The following is a 17601-nucleotide window of genomic DNA, read 5'->3' on the forward strand; positions in this document are numbered from 1 at the left end:
TAAGAACTGTTGCTTCTGGTACCAAAGCAAAGGGCGCTTGACCTCCATCTCCTGAGAGGTGAGGGGGATGGTTCCAGCTTCAGAGGTGTCCGGTCACCAGGGAAACCGTCCTCTGACCCCAAGGTGAAAATAAGAAGCCAGAGAAGAGACGACGCCGGGAAAGTCCTTCCAGACCCGCCATCCCCTCGGAGCTCACCCGTGGAGCGAGGGCGGGAAGACAGCTCCGGGCCGGCCCACAGATCCTCTGAGGGCGCGGACCCGGAGGAGGCGCCCCGGCAGGCCGCGCCTCTCGGAGGAAGTTTGCCCTTTAATTGCAGAGCCCGGATCGCCGTTGCACCAACTTCCAGGAGCGGGCAGCGGGCGCCGACGGGAGTGTCAGTTCCTCCCTCCCGGGCAGCCGCGGCGCTCCGCATCCTCCGGCACCGTCACCATGGGCGGCTCGGCCTCCAGCCAGCTGGACGAGAGCAAGTGCGCCTACATCCGAGGTACGCCCGCCGGGGGCTTCCCGGGAGCGCGACGGGTCCGCCTGGAGCCTGGAGCCTGGGGCCAGGCAGAGCGCCCGGGCACACGTCCCGGAGTGGGTAACCCGCGCGGTACTCGCCGCGCTCCCGCCCTCCACGGCCGGCTCAGGAGCTGCGGGCGCGGGGATGACCGGAGCGCACTGCCCCTCCCCAGCCACGGGGGTCCCCCCGCCGGAGGGCAGCTCGCTGGAGCGCCCTGGTCGGGGTGGGGTGCGCGGGTCCAGGGCACATAGGCTCGGGATGCTTCGGACGCGCCGCCGGATGGTTGGGAGACGCAGGTGCGGGCTGCGGAGAGGGGGACCACTCCCCCCCCCCGTTTCCTCCACTCTGCGGTCTTCCGTGTCTGTTCTGCACACCCCCAACCCCCGCCCCCCGCCCAGCAACACCTCGCCCCCCTGTACCTGGCATGGCACACAGTTCCGAGCCCTTTCTGAACTTGCCGAAAAGAGAACGGGGTGGGGGGTTACCCCCCCGCTTCTAGAGATTTCCCTGGGGATTCCCGGCCTCTTGAGCTGAATTCCCCTCCTGGTGATATTGGCCGGGTTTTGCAAAGCGCAGCGTCGGCCACAGCTTCACTTGAGCTGCATCATGTCACTTGTGGGATGGTTTCATCAGAGGCAGGAAGGCCAGTGTCATTCCTCCCCCAGGTTGTTCCCTTCCCGGAGGGGAGGCGAGGGGCGAGGGGGACGGGCAGGCGAAAGAGGAACACGCGTGTTGTGTAACAGTGGCTGAAGTTGTAGACGGAGAGAAACTCACTTGAGAGACTTTAAGGGAAACAGTGATACAGTAAAGAGTGTGAGGCAGAAGAAAACAAAACCCAAACTGAGCTGAAACTGCAGGAAATCATGACTCTTTATCTCCTGGGTGAAATTGGCCTCTTTCTCTTCCCTCCCCCACAAACCTTGCCGACAACCACCTCCTAACAGTTGGTTAGCTCGCGAATTTATGTTTTTCTGGCTTTAGAAATACCTGCTAAACTAGTATTATACTCTAGGTTTTATCCTAATTCTGTTAAAAAAAAAAAAAAGTAAGTTCTTTCTGATACCTCTTTCTGGCCCCTGAACTATTTCCTAAGAGGAAAGGATTTATTTAGTGTGCTTATTCCGTATTTGCTTGCAGTTACCACAACATTGAAAACCACTTAAAAAGGATATCAAATCAGGGCACGTGAGAGCAATTTAATTGATTTTCCAGACTTCTGCTCTGCTGCTTTCGGAGGTAGATGATCACCAACAGCCCATACTGTCAGGGAGCAAAACTTGGTCAAGTATTCCTTTGCTGTTTATTTAACATGGGGGAAAAGATGACTTATTTATATTAGAAAAAAAAAGCTAAACTAAGTGTGCCTTAGTCTTACAAATTTGGCTACAGGCTTATTGTTGATATCAGTGTGTAGGGGACTGAAAGAACAATGTAATAGAACATTGTGAGAAGAGGCTTGCATTTAGTTATTAGCAAAATAGGTTTATGGCATTTATTTTATAAAACTGTATTTCACTGAAAAGCTTAGAAACACATAAAGTTGTAGCATGGCCATCTACAGTAATCATTGGAAGTCCAGCCATATGAGAGGTTAACTTGCTTGAAGAAGACTTCATGGTTACCACGGTTATTGCTGCTGATGCTAGCATTGTACTCATGTGATAAGAAAACGTGTTACCTTTTTCATTCTGAAATCAAATTATTACACATACAAAAATATGAGATAGCTAGTGCACAGGAAGGATTGGTAATAAATGCGTTCTGAATGCATTAAAACTATAACAGACTGTGTGACAGTCGTTACATCCTCTAGTCTTGTTCTCGTATATCTCCTCATTGTTTGGGAGGGCACTTTCAAAATATGTAGGGGTGGAGGCAAGAGAAGAGTTAAAGTTAGAATACCTCCAGAGAAAATGAGAAGTCTCCTCGTTTGAGAATACTAGTCTTGCCAAAAAGAGAAAACAGCACTGGAAAAATGCATGGTGTTGTGAATTGTTAGTGCATGAGCAAAAGAAGGTCATGAGGCTGTGATTTCCTGATGGTTTTGAAACCCCAGATCCCTGAAAAATAAAAAACCGTAACCCTGTCTTCACTGCTTTGCCCATCCTTTAGCCCATAAATATTCTCAAGCTTTGATTTAATCGTAAGCAGAACAATTGAAAGTATGACGGTAAAGTTTAAACACAATTTTATGACCTGTTTCTCATAAAGTAGCTGCCAGTGAAATATTATGGATTTGAAAGCTTCTGTAGCTGAGACAATAACTTTCCTTCAAGCTTAATAAACTTTACCAACATGGAGAATAACTAGTCAATACATTTGCAGTGAATTTTGTTAACTTAATCTTGTACGTGTTGCAAGCAGCTGTATTTTAGTAGGCTGATGATTCTGAATCAGCACTGGCTTTTCGGCAAATCATTTAACAGCTGCCATTTGGTTTGTGTGCTTCAAAACTTTGTGTTAATAGTGATCTCTGTCACATGGATATTTCAAAACTACATTATTTCTTAGGATTTAGTCAATCTCTAGGTAAAGGGACGTCAGAAGTGTTAAAGGTGTTACTTCGTCGCTAAAGATGTTAGTTTTGAAATTACTAACTGGCTCATGTTTCTTAAGGACAGAATACATTTTGATGATAGTGTCAATAAGTCTTTGAGTAACGTCCCTTGATAAAATGATGTTATTCGTAAATAATACTAAGATCAACTTGTAATCACATGGGTGGTGTCATCCGTTAGCCTTCAGAAATGCTTTTTAGTAGTGACCTAAAAGGGTTTGTCTTTAAGGAAAAAGAAAGCTCATATAATGCAAGCATCAGTGGTCATTTTAGGGCACTTTTTTCCTTTTCTGGCTTGTTTTCTTTTCCTTTCAAACATTTGGTATGCCTAAAAGTGAACTACAGCTTCCAAAAACAGTGTTTTCCTGTTAAGGCAATAATTTTGTTTCCTTAAGAAAATTGCCGTTGAATTGTTAATGAATCAAAAGAAAACAAACTTGAAAACTCTCCCACATATGTCCCATGGAGGGCCAGGAAAACACTGGAAATTCAGTGCGATAGCTGAGAATTGAAGGATGCATGGGTTCTTGGTGGAGGTGAGAGAATACTGGAGGACACCTCCAGGCCTGGCAGCAGCGGATAGTCAGGAAAACCTAGCCTTACTATTGCATCGTCAGCCACACTGAACCTGTAAAGTGGCTTCTGAAATACTCATAAGGGATCTGATGCTTATAAAGTAAGAAATGAGTTTCATCTTGAAAACAACATGTATTTCTCTCAGGGAAATTTTCTCCTATTTATACCATAAGGGCTAACTCAGGCAGCTGAAATGTGAAATTCATGCTGATTATAGTATCTGGAGTGAAAAGTCTGCCTAGAACCAGGTGAATGGACACTAGGAAGTTTGTGGTCTACACAACCTAGATGTGTAGTTACTAGTCTACACATTTGCTTTTTCTTCACTTGTAATTTGTTGGTGGGAGATGGGTATAAGACCTGGTCTGATCTTAGAGATCAGTTTATCTCTAGTAATAGTACAGCTGACCCTTGAACAACATGAAGGTTAAGGGTGCAGACCCTCTGTGCTGTCGAAAATCTGCGTATAACTTATAGTAGGCCCTCATAACTCTGGTTCCTCACTGAGCATGGATCCACATCCCTAGATTCAGTCAACTGTGGATCATGTAGTGCTACAGTATTTACTATTGAAAAAAATAAGTGGCCCCACAGAGTTCAAACCCGTGTTGTTCAAAGGTCAACTGTATGGAACTTTAGGATACAGAGTGTGGTAGACACTGTTAGATGCCACCCCAACATCCTTTCTCCATTCCTCTTTCATAACAGAACCCCACTTTTGTTAGGGTACTGAACCTCTGTGAAGCCCTCTGTTTCAGAGGGGTTAGCCCCACTTATGGCTTCTGAGAGGTGGGTGCTGATGAGTCCCTGCCTATCATGGTGGTGTCTTCTTGTCAGTGACTGCAGTTGACCCTTGAACAACATGGGTTTGAACTCATGGGTAAGATTTGTTTTCCATAGTAAATGCCACGGTACTATATGATTCACAGTTGGTTGAATCTGAGCATGTGGAATCACAGATATGGAGAAACTGCTGTTACCAAGGAATGTATATATGGAGGGCCAGCTGTGTGGAGTGTAGGCACCCCTCACACCCATCCCCCCCAACCATGATATTCAAGGGTCAACTGTGTACAAAGCATGGGATTGTGATGAAATCTGGCCACTGAGACTTGAGGGGAACTTTGCCAGCTGCTTCTAAGAAAATTTTCTTCCCTTTTCTAAAGGGGACAGAGGGAAGAGATACATCCTTCCTCCTCTTCTTTTGAATTTTGTTGCATCTGAAATATGATGCCCAGAACTGCTGTTTTTGTCTTGAGGAGCAGGAAGGGAGCTAGCTTAAGACAGAGGCGACACGTGGAGCCATGCCAGGCCGAGGCAGCCTCAGAGAGGAGAAGTTGGAGCCCAACAAACCTCACTGACTGCCTGCCCTGCTTTTGGGTACTTCTTGTTATGAGAGATACAAGTTGGGCTGGTAGAGACTGCTAGTTATCCCCTAATAAAATACTCTCTTGCTTTTTAAAATGATGGAAGCTCTAAGTATTAGCTGGCCACATGAACCCCTAGAATAAAGATACCTAGTTGTAGTCTCCTTTGCAACTAGATAGGGTCATGTAACTGAGTTTTGGCTAATGGGATGTAGGTAGAAGTGTATGTGATCCCCAGAAAGTGATCTTAAAAGTAAAGGGTGTGCCTTTCTTTCTGTTGTCCTCCATACTGCTGGCTAGATTGTGAACATGACTGGAGAAGCCATCTTGGACTATGGGGTGTCCTTTAAGAAGGAATTCATGCAAAATGAAGTAAGTGGACAAAAGGAGCCCAGGTCCTGAGGACTTCATGTAGTAGAACTTCCACACCAGCCTTGGACTACTTACCTCTGGACCATAATAAGGGAGAGATAAACTTCTATCTTACTTAAGCCAGTGTTCCCTGTGCTATTACTATTATTCACAGTCAAATTCTTTCTAACTAATATAATTGTCTTCTGTTATGGCCCAAAGCTTATTAGCCAGTACACCAAGTGTAGCACCTTCCTAGATCCCCTGTAAGAAAAATTAATCCAACTGAAGTAGGAAGTGGGTAAGAATTATAGCATGAGTATTTGTCTCAGTTCCTAATTTGTAGAAATGAATGAGTTCTCCTAAGAAGTGGGGAATTGCAGTGCCTCAGGTGGAAATAGCAGGGATGGGAGAAAAGAAGGAGAGGACCTGGTATAAATAATGCAAAAATGTGTATTGATAATATACATCTAAATTATATCTTAGTTTTAAAAATACCAATCTACTAATGAAGCTAGCAGGAGTTTTGCATTAGGAAAACTGTTGCAGATTGGGAATTTCTGGTGGAAACTATTACTTTCTGCTACCTTTAGTCTTTGTGAATGGAAATCAAGACTTGAAGAATTTAATGTGAATTGAGTTTTTTAATCTCAGAAATCTCATTAAAAATAAGGACACTTGGCTGAGACAAACCAACGTTTTCTCCTGTACTTGTGGAAGAAAGAATGGTCTTCCCTCTTGAGCCCCGATTCATGCTTTGATGAATTCATAGAGTCAGATGCTAAATCAAGATCTGGTCTTGATGAAACACATTTTTCTCCTATGGACATTTGCTACAAGAGAACCACTTCCTCAAGAGTGCTTTAGTAATAGAAACTCCTAGAATGATGATAGTGATTTTAAAATTTTATCTATTTATTTATTTTTTGTAATAGTAACTCCTAGGATGACAATAGTGATTTTTATTTATTTATCTTGCTGTGAACTATTGAACTGATTGTGGTTTTACTCTGTTATTCTTTGGGATGATCTGAACTGGATTCCCAGGTAAGACGTGCAATAGCAGGAGCACAATTTGTAACAGTAGTTTCTAATTCAAAGTAAATGGACTGTGAAAGTTTTACAAAATATTTTATGTGCTGTATAGCAGTGAATTTTTATCCCTTAACCTGAAATTTTATTTTATTTTTTTGTCAGTGAAGCTAGCTAACACTATTTTAAGAAAAAAAGATACCTACAACTATTTGCCTTTTGAAATGGAAAATGAAGTCAGAGGTGAGGATAATAATGAAAAGGAAGACAAGAGAATAAAAAAGCACAATTCATCTGCTACAATCTGTTTTAAAGCACTTTAGTAAAATGTGACATGAGGGCTTAAATTCTAACAGTTCCAAACTAAAACACACACACACAATCCCAAATGTAATACACATTTTCTCCTTTGAAGCTGGAAAACTCATTTTAAAAAGAGACTAGCAAGTTGCTGCCAGTAAGAAAATGCAAGCCAGTTTATAGAAGTGCCTCTTTTTTTTTTGTACTATATGTTTTTTCTCACAGGAGAGAAGAAAAGATTTGTATATGAAAGAAATTAATTCAGTTTTACAAATTGCAAGATCTAAGATCCAAAGAAGTTTATATTTCTCTGCTTGGTGTGTTTGGATGTTTCTGTGGATAGATCAGAATAAATCAGAAGTTTTAAACTAGGAGTCTTGAGTGCTTTTTAAAAAGTCCATAGTCTAAAAATAAATAAATAAAAAGTCCACAGTCCAAAGGAAGTTTGGAAGAAGAGTAAAAGTTTCTATGTAAAACCATGGGGATTTTTTTCTTTTTCTTAAAACCATTTTTATTTAAAAATAAAACATAGGCTCCAAAACCATGTAAACAAATTCATAGCTTAATGCATCATTATAAGGCAAATATTCTGTAGCCATCACGCAGGTTAAGAAATGGAAAGAGCTTCAATAGCCATCCCAGAAGCCTCCCCTCTGTAATATCCAAAAAAAACCTACTCCCAGAGATTGTTGTTCAGTCCTGAAGATACTGGTCTCTCCAACAGGGTCCTGAATTTTAAAATGCTAGGTCAATATGTAAAATAGATAGCTAGTGGGAAGCTGCTGTATAACACAGGGAGCCCAGCCTGGCTCTCTGTGATGACCTAAAGGGATGGGATAGGGGTGGGTAGGAGGGAGGCTCAAGAGTGAGGGAATATATATGTATAGTTATGACTGATTCATGTTGAATCATGAATCCAACACAGCATGACTCTGTAAGCAATTATCTCCAAATTAAAAAAAAAATTTTTTTTTTAATTAAAAAAAATTTTTAAAATTTTTAATTTTATCAATTTTATCTATTTTTTAATTTTATCAATTTTATCTATTAACTTATCTTTAACAAGGCAAAATTAAAAAGAAAATGAAGTCATTCCCCATGGTCAGATTCTCCATCCTAATTACAGCTGCGTCATGGATTGACAGGTGACTGTTGACAGCACAGTTCCTTCAACAGAAGAAAAATCAAGATTGATTTTTGAAGAGGGTAAACAAAATTTTTTTATTATTATTATTTTATGTCGCTCATCTGAGAGATGAATGAAAAGAATAGATCTCATAATTGAAAATACTATTTAAAAGTTTCCAAATTGTGAAACAGAGAATTACTCTCCTTTATGGCCTAAGGATATATTCTGCCCCTAGTGCCAAATAAATTTGAATAAAACTAGCTATTTTCAGAGAAGGCAATGGCAACCCACTCCAGTGTTCTTGCCTGGAGAATCCCAGGGACAGGGGAGCCTGGTGGGTTACCGCCTATGGGGTCGCACAGAGTCAGACACGACTGAAGCAACTTAGCAGCAGCAGCAGCAGCTATTTTTTCTTTACTAAAAAAATAAAATGCTAGGTCAGAGTTTGCAAGACAGCAAAGACCAGAGCTTTTTATGGCTTTATGGCTTAGCTTGGAACAGCACAGTATTACTCTGCCATATTCTATTGGTTAAAGCGAGTCTCAGGGCCAGTTCAGATGCAAGAGGGAGGGACTCCACAAAGTCGTGAATACCATGAGTTGTGATTCCTTAAGGGCTGCCAATATAACAAATGACCACACTAGTCATCCTAGATTGTATAGTAATGACTTCCTTACATTTCGTATGGTTTTATCACCCAACAATATATTTTTAAACACTATAGTTTAGTCTTGCCCGTTATAAAAATCTCTGTCTTAAGTTTCTTTTAACCTACAGGTTTCCCTTATGTATCTAATTTTTACTTGCAAATGATGTATTGACAGACCTGGACTATTAGACGTGTAGGTTTTCCACAGTCTGGAAATTTTTCATGGTGCCATTCCACACATTTCTCCTATATTTTCTACAAATTGACAGAGGGATATTGAGATGTGATCAGGTTGAGAATTAATACTTTTGTCAAAGCTATAGGTGGTGCTGTGTTCTTCATTTGGAGGCGCCTAACATTTGGTTGTCTCTTTTGGTGATGTTAGCAGACTCAACTGGTTAAGAATCTGCCTGCAGTGCAGACCCTGGTTCAATTCTTGGGTTGGGAAGATCTGCTGGAGAAGGGAAAGGCTACCCACTCTGGTATTCTTGGACTTCCCTTGTGGTTCAGCAGGTAAAGAATCTGCTCGCAATGGAGGGGCCTGTGTTCGATCCTTGGGTTGGGAAGATCCCCTGGAGAAGGGAAAGGCTATCCCCTGCAGTATTCTGGCCTGGAGAATAGTATAGTATAGAACTGTATAGTCCACGGGGTCACAAAGAGTCGAACACAACTGAGTCACTTTCATTTTCACTTAGCAGTTATTGATGCTCTTTGCTGAGACCCATTAATATCTCTGGGATTGAAGAATGGTGATATTCTAATTATGTCATTTTGTTTTCATTTATTAGCTTGACTAATTTTATGTAGTGCTACTTTCCTTATTTACTATTTGATGACCTCACATGATTGTTCACATAGGAAAGGCAGAATAAAAAACTTTACCCTTTCATTTTATTTATCAGTTTTCAAGATAATTTTGGGTTTCCTATCATCCTCTGAAGATTATTAATTAACTTAAAAATATTATGAACTCATGAGCTTGTTGTAATTCTTATCCTTACTGAAAATTCTTATCCTTATTGAAAATTCCCGTCATTGGCAATGAAAGCCTTTTCAAGTTGGCTCCTGAGTCCTTTTGAAATTACCCTAGTAGTGTTTGATAGCTTTCTTGTCTTCTGGTATGTCAAAATGTTCTTGGTTCATCATGTTTATTTCCTATCCCATACTTGCAATAAGCAACGTCTAAAAGAATCCCTGATTTCTCTTAGTGGAAAATGGTATTTAAGAAGACAGTTTGGGCCTAGGGAGGCCAACTGGGTTGGCTGTTGTTTCTGGCCCATTTTAATAGACAGAACTATGAAAAAAAATTTGTATCTCCTACATTATATTTTTATCTCCTTTTTCTTGGTTCTCAAAGTTTCAATAGATAATGGAATTAAATACCTTCAAATTCTGCATTATCCCACTTAATACATGCAACTGTATCAGACAATAATGTGAATATTACCACCATCAATTATGATTGCAGAAAACTGTTGAACAAACTGTTTTAAGAATTAGTGGGGAGGCTCAAGAGGGAGGTGATAGATGTATAATTGTGACTGATTTGCATTGTTGTATGGCAGAAACCAACACAACATTGTAAAGCAATTTTTCTCCAATTAAAAAATAAATTAAAAAGAATTAGTAATAAAAGTTTTATACATGCCATCACAGTTCTCCAATTTTATTTTATGATTTTGCTGTGTCAGAACATATAACCATTACATTATACTCTTTTTTCTCATTTACTCCTTGTTTTCCAAGTAAGTGTCACTTAATTCATCAGTCCTTATGTTGATGTCTCTTTGATGTTTGAAGCTCATTATCTAGTAGATTTCTCAAGTAGAGCTCATTGGAATGTAAAGAAGCATGAAGATAGTACTAATTTAGTGGCTCAGTGATATCATCAAAAGTCAGCTTATTTTTATCTTTCTGCTCTCTGTGGGTTAGCTCTCCTGCTGTTGAAAGATGACTAGAGTAGCGAAAGACACCACATTCTTAAGTAAAGCAATGTTCCAGAGGCTGAGAACAGGACTGTTTTTCAGTCTCTTTATAAGAGCAAACTTTCTCCAGCTTCCCATAGCAGACTTCCCTTGATATGTGACCCACCGATCGGAACTGGGTCACGCATTCTTTCCTAAGCCATCGCTGGCAATAGTATGGAATGATCATGATTTGGTTAGACTAATCCAGAATCACCCCTGGCTGGGGCCAGGCCCTATCTTCTCTGAAGTCCCTGCCTATAACGACACCTGAACAAAATCGGGCTCACTTGACAAGGAAGAAGCATGAATGGCTATTATGTGGTAAGTAGGCACATTACAAGTTTTGATAAATGTTATGAATGGAATAGAAAGTGTAGTGAGATTGGAAAACTGATGGTAGGGCAAGGAGATGAGATACACTGAAGATAGAGTGCTCAGCAGGATCAGGAATATTTTGAGTATAGAAAACAGTGTATAGAAAGGGAAGGAGAAAAAGGAACTTGAACGGAAGAAAGGGTGGTATGGGTGGAGCATAGTGAGCAAGGGGGAGAGTGTTCTGGTAGAGGGGCTCCTCATAGCACTCATTACCAACCAACATTTTAATAAAATGTGTTTGTTAGTTTTTTAATGCCTGCCTATCACTGACTTTCACCTTCATGAGAGCAGGGTCTTTGTTTTGAGAGATCAGTGTCCGATACATGGTTTGTTACCGATAAGTATTTGCTTAATAAATGAATGAAAGGAGGAAAAAATTTATAGTGAATATCCTAAAAAATAAGAGAAATATTGAGTTTGGAAAACAAGTTCAGGTTGCAAGACAATGCAAGAAATGATGATAGTATAATAAAAAATATCTCTTGGAAATTAAAGATCTAATGATCAAGAAATTTAGAAATCTAGTTGTTGCTTTGGAAAACAAAGTTGAGAAAGTCTTGCAAAAATAGAACAAAAAGATCAAAAGATAGGAAATGGAAGAGGCAATATTAAAAAATTAAAGAGTCAATTCAGAAATTTCAATGTCTGACTCTGAAGTTCTCAGAAATAGAGAACAAAGAAAATGAAGAGGAGAAAATTAGCAGAGAAGTAATATAAGACCATTTTCTAGAATAGAAGATCACGTGTATCTGATTTTATAGAGTCAAACGGTTCCTGGAGGTCATGCAGAGCTAGAAATAGTTTACATCCCCACCATTCCAAATAGAAGGACATTAGAAAAACAACAACAGCAACGAAATAGAAAGATCTTGTAATACCTAGAGCATTGTGTGGAGTCCTCAGTAGTGTGTGTGTGTGTGTGTGTGTGTGTGTGTGTGTGTTAGTCGCTTAGTCGTGTCTGACTCTCTGTGACCCCATGGACTATAGCCTGCCAGGATCCTCTGTCCATGGGAATTCTCCAGGCAAGAATATTGGAGTGGGTTGCCATTTCCTTCTCCAAGTGCTCAGTAGTAGTGAACAGAAATTAACTCTAAACTCTAACACTGGTCTGAACCTGCTCTAATAAAAAAAATGTGAAAACAAACCTCAAAAGGATCAAATTGATCCTAAGTAACTTAACTGCATGCCTGAACAAAGTCCAATATTCCTTATAGGAATACAGTAAAATATATATGCAACAATGTAAAATTCACAATACCCAGCATCTGATAAAAAATTACCAGGCAAATGCAAAAACAGGAAAAGATCATAACTCAAAGGGAAAAAAAAATTTTCTCAATAGAAACAGATTTAGGAATTACAGACATGATGAAATCAGCAGACAATGGTGTTAAGACAGTTTTTTATAAATATGTTCCATGTGCCAAAGTAGAGGAAAATATGAACACAATGAGGAGAGAAATGGAACACAGAAATAATTCTTGTCTCCAAGTCTCTAGGAAAGAACAATATGAATACTGTGTTTTGGGTCTGTTGGAACAGCTGTTGGAGAATGTAGTTGTGCTACCTGCTACCAACATTCTCAGTAGGTTTGGGAGAGGAGTAGAGCAGATCTTCATGAAGAATTGCTGAGGTGGGGCTGGTCTGGGGCCAGGACACATGAGCAGGATTGACTGTGAAATGAAGGGAAATTGTGGATGTTCTTTCAAAAAGGCCATTGTTAGTGGTGGTCTTGTACCATTACCTTGGGGGCTCACACAGGACAGGTGACAATTTCTAGGATTAGCTTAAGAATTCAGAAGTTTTCCAAATTTGGGTTGAAGATGCTTGTTTTTAAAATTATTTCCTACGTAAGTCATGCTGAGTGAGTTAGATAGGTATGTCTGAATAACGTGTGTGTGCCCAGTTGCTTCGTTTGTGTCCGATTCTTTGCAACCCATGGACTGTAGCCTCTGTCCATGGGATTCTCCAGGCAAGAATGCTGGAGTGGATTGCCATTGCCTCCTCCAGGGGATCGTCCCGGCCCAGGGATCGAATCTGCATCTCCTGTGTCTCCTGCCTTGCAGGTGGATTCTTTTACTGCTGAGCCACCCGGGAAGCCTGAATAATGGTCTAAACAAAAGAGACGTAGTTAGAATAAAGGTAAATTTCACTCGCAATGTTAATAATATTGTGCAATATTTGGAGTAAGTGATCACACTAGTCAATCCTAAAGGAAATTCGTCCTGAATATTCATTGGAAGGACTGATACTGAAGCTGAGGCTTCAATACTTTGGACACCTGATGAGAAGAACTGACTCTTGGAAAAGATCCTGATGCTGGGAAAGATTGAAGGTGGGAGTAGAAGGGGTCAGACAGAGGATGAGATGCTTGGATGACATCACCAACTTGACGGACATGAGTTTGAGCAAGCTCCGGGAGTTGGTGATGGACAGGGAAGCCTGGCATGTCCATGGGGTTGCAAAGAGTGGGGCATGATTGAGGGACTGAACTGAATATCTGGAGTATCAGTTCAGTTCAGTTCAGTCACTCAGTCGTGTCCAACTCTTTGCGACCTCATGAATCGCAGCACGCCAGGCCTCCCTGTCCATCACCAACTCCTGGAGTTTATCCAAAACCATGTCCATCAAGTTGGTGATGCCATCCAGCCATCTCATCCTCTGTTGTCCCCTTCTCCTCCTGCCCCCAATCCTTCCCAGCATTAGGGTCTTTTCCAATGAGTCAACTCTTCGCATGAGGTGGCCAAAGTATTGGAGTTTCAGCTTCAACATCAGTCCTTCCAATGAATACCCAGGACTGATCTCCTTTAGGATGGACTGGTTGGATCTCCTTGCAGTCCAAGGGACTCTCAAGAGTCTTCTCCAACACCACAGTTCAAAAGCATCAATTCTTCGGCGCTCAGCTTTCTTCACCGTCCAACTCTCACATCCATACCTGACCACTGGAAAAACCATAGCCTTGACTAGACGGACTTTTGTTGACAAAGTAATGTCTCTGCTTCTAAATATGCTATCTAGGTTGGTCATAACCTTCCTTCCAAGGAGTAAGCGTCTTTTAATTTCATGGCTGCAATCACCATCAGCAGTGATTTTGGAGCCCCCAAAAATAAAGTCTGACACTGTTTTCACTGTTTCCCCATCTATTTCCCATGAAGTGATGGGACCAGATGCCATGATCTTAGTTTTCTGAACGTTGAGCTTTAAGCCAACTTTTTCACTCTCCTCTTTCACTTTCATCAAAAGGCTCTTTATTTCTTCTTCGCTTTCTGCCATAAGGGTGGTGTCATCTACGTATCTGAGGTTATTGATATTTCTCCTGGCAGTCTTGATTCCAGCTTGTGTTTCTTCCAGCCCAGCGTTTCTCATGATGTACTCTGCATATAAGTTAAATAAGCAGGGTGACAATATATAGCCTTGATGTACTCCTTTTCCTATTTGGAACCAGTCTGTTGTTCCATGTCCAGTTCTAACTGTTGCTTCCTGACCTGCATACAGGTTTCTCAAGAGACAGGTCAGACGGTCTGGCGAAAGGTTGTTTGCTGAATCACGAAAAGACGTCGGGATTCTTGGCCTCCAGAGGAGAAGAATTCAATCCGGGGCCAGAGACAACGCTTGATTGCTCAGAGCTTTTGTGTAATAAGGTTTTATTAAGGTATAAAGGAGACAGAGAAAGCTTCTGACATAGGCATCAGAAGGGAGCAGAAAGAGTACCCCCTTGCTAGTGTTAGCAGTGGAGTTATATACTCTAAAATAACAGGATAAGCCAGAAGGTTTAATCCAGAGACTGTCCTTCAGGCAGGATACATTATTGTTATAATCCTTGTAAAGACAGACCTACTCCCATAATTTACATTTTAAGATAACAGGATTAGCCAGAAGGTTTAATCCAAAGACTGTCCTCAGGCAGGATACATTATTGTTATATAATCCTAAGGAATGTAGAGAGAAAAGAAAAAAAAAGTCTGTCCTTTCTTCCTCCTTGAGAATTCCAGACCCTTCTGTCCTTGGGGACCCCTAGACTTCTTATCAACCTGCCTAGGAAAGGACTCTCTCACTGGTATTCCCATCTCTTTCAGAATTTTCCACAGTTTATTGTGATCCACACAGTCAAAGGCTTTGGCATAAATATTTCCAATTGTTTCATTGTAAAGAGGAATTAAATTAGTAACATTAATTGAAATGTACTCAGTGGTAAAGAATCTGCCAGCCAATGCAGGAGATGCAGGTTTGATCCCTAGCTTGGGAAGATCCCTTGGAGAAGGAAATGGCAACCCACTCCAGTAATTTTGCCTGGGTGATCCCATGGACAGAGGAGCCTGGCGGGCTACAGTCCATGGAGACACAAAGAATTGGACATGACTGAGCGACTAACCAACAACAACAATTTAGATTTAAAGCAGCTAAGAATTTTGGAGCATAAGTAAGACCTATGCATTCAATTGGGATATCAATTCTTAACTAAAAATGATAACTCCTGGCCTGAGGAGTGATAATAATGATAACAGCAACATTAAACACTAACATGTATTGAGTGCCCACTATTTGACAGGCAAGTGAATTTCTCAGAGAATAAGCAACAGAATATCAAATGTTCTTCCAGAAATTGCAAGTCTGGTCCATATAGCTTTTTCTTGTCCGCATAGCTCCTTTCTGATAAAAAGGAGCATCAATTTGATAAGATTTGAACAGTGAGTTATTCACTTTATTTATTTATAATTTTATTTTTATTTACTTGTTTATTTTTGATTATGCTGGGTCTTCATTGCTGGGCAGACTTTTCTCTGGTTGTGGTGATAGGGGGCTACTCTCTAGTTGTGGTGCAAGGGCTTCTCATTGTTGCAGAGCACGGGCTCTAGGACTCTTGGGCTTCAGTAGTTGTGGTGCTTAGGCTCAGTAGTTATGGCTCCCAGGCTCTAGAGCACAGGGTCAGTGATCATGGCACATGGGCTTAGTTACTCTTCAGCAAGTGGGATCTTCCTGGACCAGGGATCGAACTCATGTCTCCTGCACTGCCAAGTGGCTTCTACCACCGAGCCACCAAGGAAGCCCAACTCATTTACTTTAAATGAGATTGAAACATTTACTAAACCCTTGATTCCATAGCTTAATTCTAAATGATTTGACTATATTTTGAAGTGAATATTTTCAGTAGATGAGATTTTAAGTAGCTTAATCCAGAAAGTAAAATTTGTCTACATGTTGGCAAACATAATAGGGAATTTATAAATAAGTGAAAGCAGGCATAGTAGGTCACTTTAATAAAATGGTACCTTTAAACAACTTCTTCATTATAAAAGAAAATATGTTTGGAAAGTAAGACACAAAAGACTCATAAAGGGAGGTTTTAAATTAGAAAAACAAGCATGATAATCTCCTGAGGATTTGCTGAGTCTGAGGCTGGATTCTCTGTAGATTTTGGATCTGATAACGGGCTGTGCTCAGTTTATCATGTGTAAAATGGGGACAGCAGTAATGCTCAGTGAAATAAAAGGAGTTCAGAAATGAAGTTCATATGATTCTGGGATTTCCCAGTCCTACTGTCCATTTGTTTTTACTATCAGAAACAGTATCAGGCTTTCCCAGAGTAAATAATTGGCTTTCAGACACTGCTGAATAATACCTATCTCACACATTTGTTCTGTAGACTAATTAATGTTTCAGAGTGTTTAAACACAATGCCTCTACAGAAGCAATGGCATTATAATTTGTTGGGACACTCTAGTGTTGTAATTAGTACTAATTAGATTCTTTTCAACAGCTTGTGGAATGTACAAATTGCTGCAACTAAGGTATTCTGCTTTATTTATTCATCATGAAAAAGTCAGACACGATGGTTTAAATAGGAGCCTTTAAGCAATTATTCTCAAGATTCTGCATACATCCTTCCCCTCCAGCCAGGGGACGTCAATAGCAAGACAGCTTTCTAGGAACTGTTATGGGGAGAGCAGTTCCAACGACGGGCCAGAAGTCAGTTCACAGTGGCTGCAAGCATGAGTCTGGGCAATCCTTCTAATTCAGAGTTCAGTGCCATTGTATTGGTAGTTGAAAATCAGCCATGGTAGATCTTTTTTTTTTCTTTGAGACTCAGTTTAAAGACCCTGATGCTGGGAAGGATTGGGGGCAGGAGGAGAAGGGGACGACAGAGGATGAGATGGCTGGATGGCATCACCGACTCGATGGGCATGGGTTTGGGTAGACTCCGGGAGTTGGTGATGGACAGGGAGGCTTGGTGTGCTGCGATTCATGGGGTCGCCAAGAGTTGGACACGACTGAACTGAACTGAACTGAACTGAACTTACCAGCACATCATTGCCAGTGCCCGTCTCTTCAGTGCATGGAATCTGGCTGCAGTTGTAGCCAACTGTCATTGGCCTGAAGCCACATTTCAGTTGTACACTACAGTGGGCTAATTGCTGAGTTCTCCTCACATATCAGTGACTTGACATGATAATGATTTATTTCTCACTCATTACACAATCCGGTATGATTCAGTGTGGGATAGAGAAGGGAGTTAGGGTCATTCAAGGACCCAGACCCTCTCTCTTTAGTGCGTTGTGCCATGGAACCTTTTGGCAGTCTGTCGAAATCTGTGGACCTCCTTCTCATAGTAACATTTTTAAATTAAAAAAAATACATAGGCTTACAAAAGAAACCAATTTTATTGAAACACATATCAAAATATATTAAAAACCTGTGACATAATAATATATGTGCTTCTTTATTAATACATTCAATGATAAGGTCCCATGGAGGGTCTGATAACCGCCGTCACATTGATGAAGTGCTATTGTACGA

The 17601-nt window shown here is 40.9% G+C and overlaps 1 protein-coding gene across 1 annotated transcript in view; it reads left to right on the forward strand.

The window, feature by feature from the left end:
- Positions 1-291: 291 nt before the first annotated feature.
- The window catches only part of NIBAN1 (niban apoptosis regulator 1), a 174272-nt gene continuing 156962 nt past the window's right edge, over positions 292-17601 (forward strand). Inside the window, exon 1 of the mRNA XM_081492192.1 lies at positions 292-485. Coding sequence (XP_081348318.1) covers positions 431-485 — 55 coding nt within the window. The 5' untranslated portion in view covers positions 292-430. The remainder of the gene's footprint in view (positions 486-17601) is intronic.

Source organism: Giraffa tippelskirchi, chromosome 5 (genome assembly GCF_054371585.1).
Source record: "Giraffa tippelskirchi isolate mGirTip1 chromosome 5, T2T-mGirTip1v1.2.pri, whole genome shotgun sequence".
NCBI classification, from domain to species: Eukaryota; Metazoa; Chordata; class Mammalia; order Artiodactyla; family Giraffidae; genus Giraffa; species Giraffa tippelskirchi.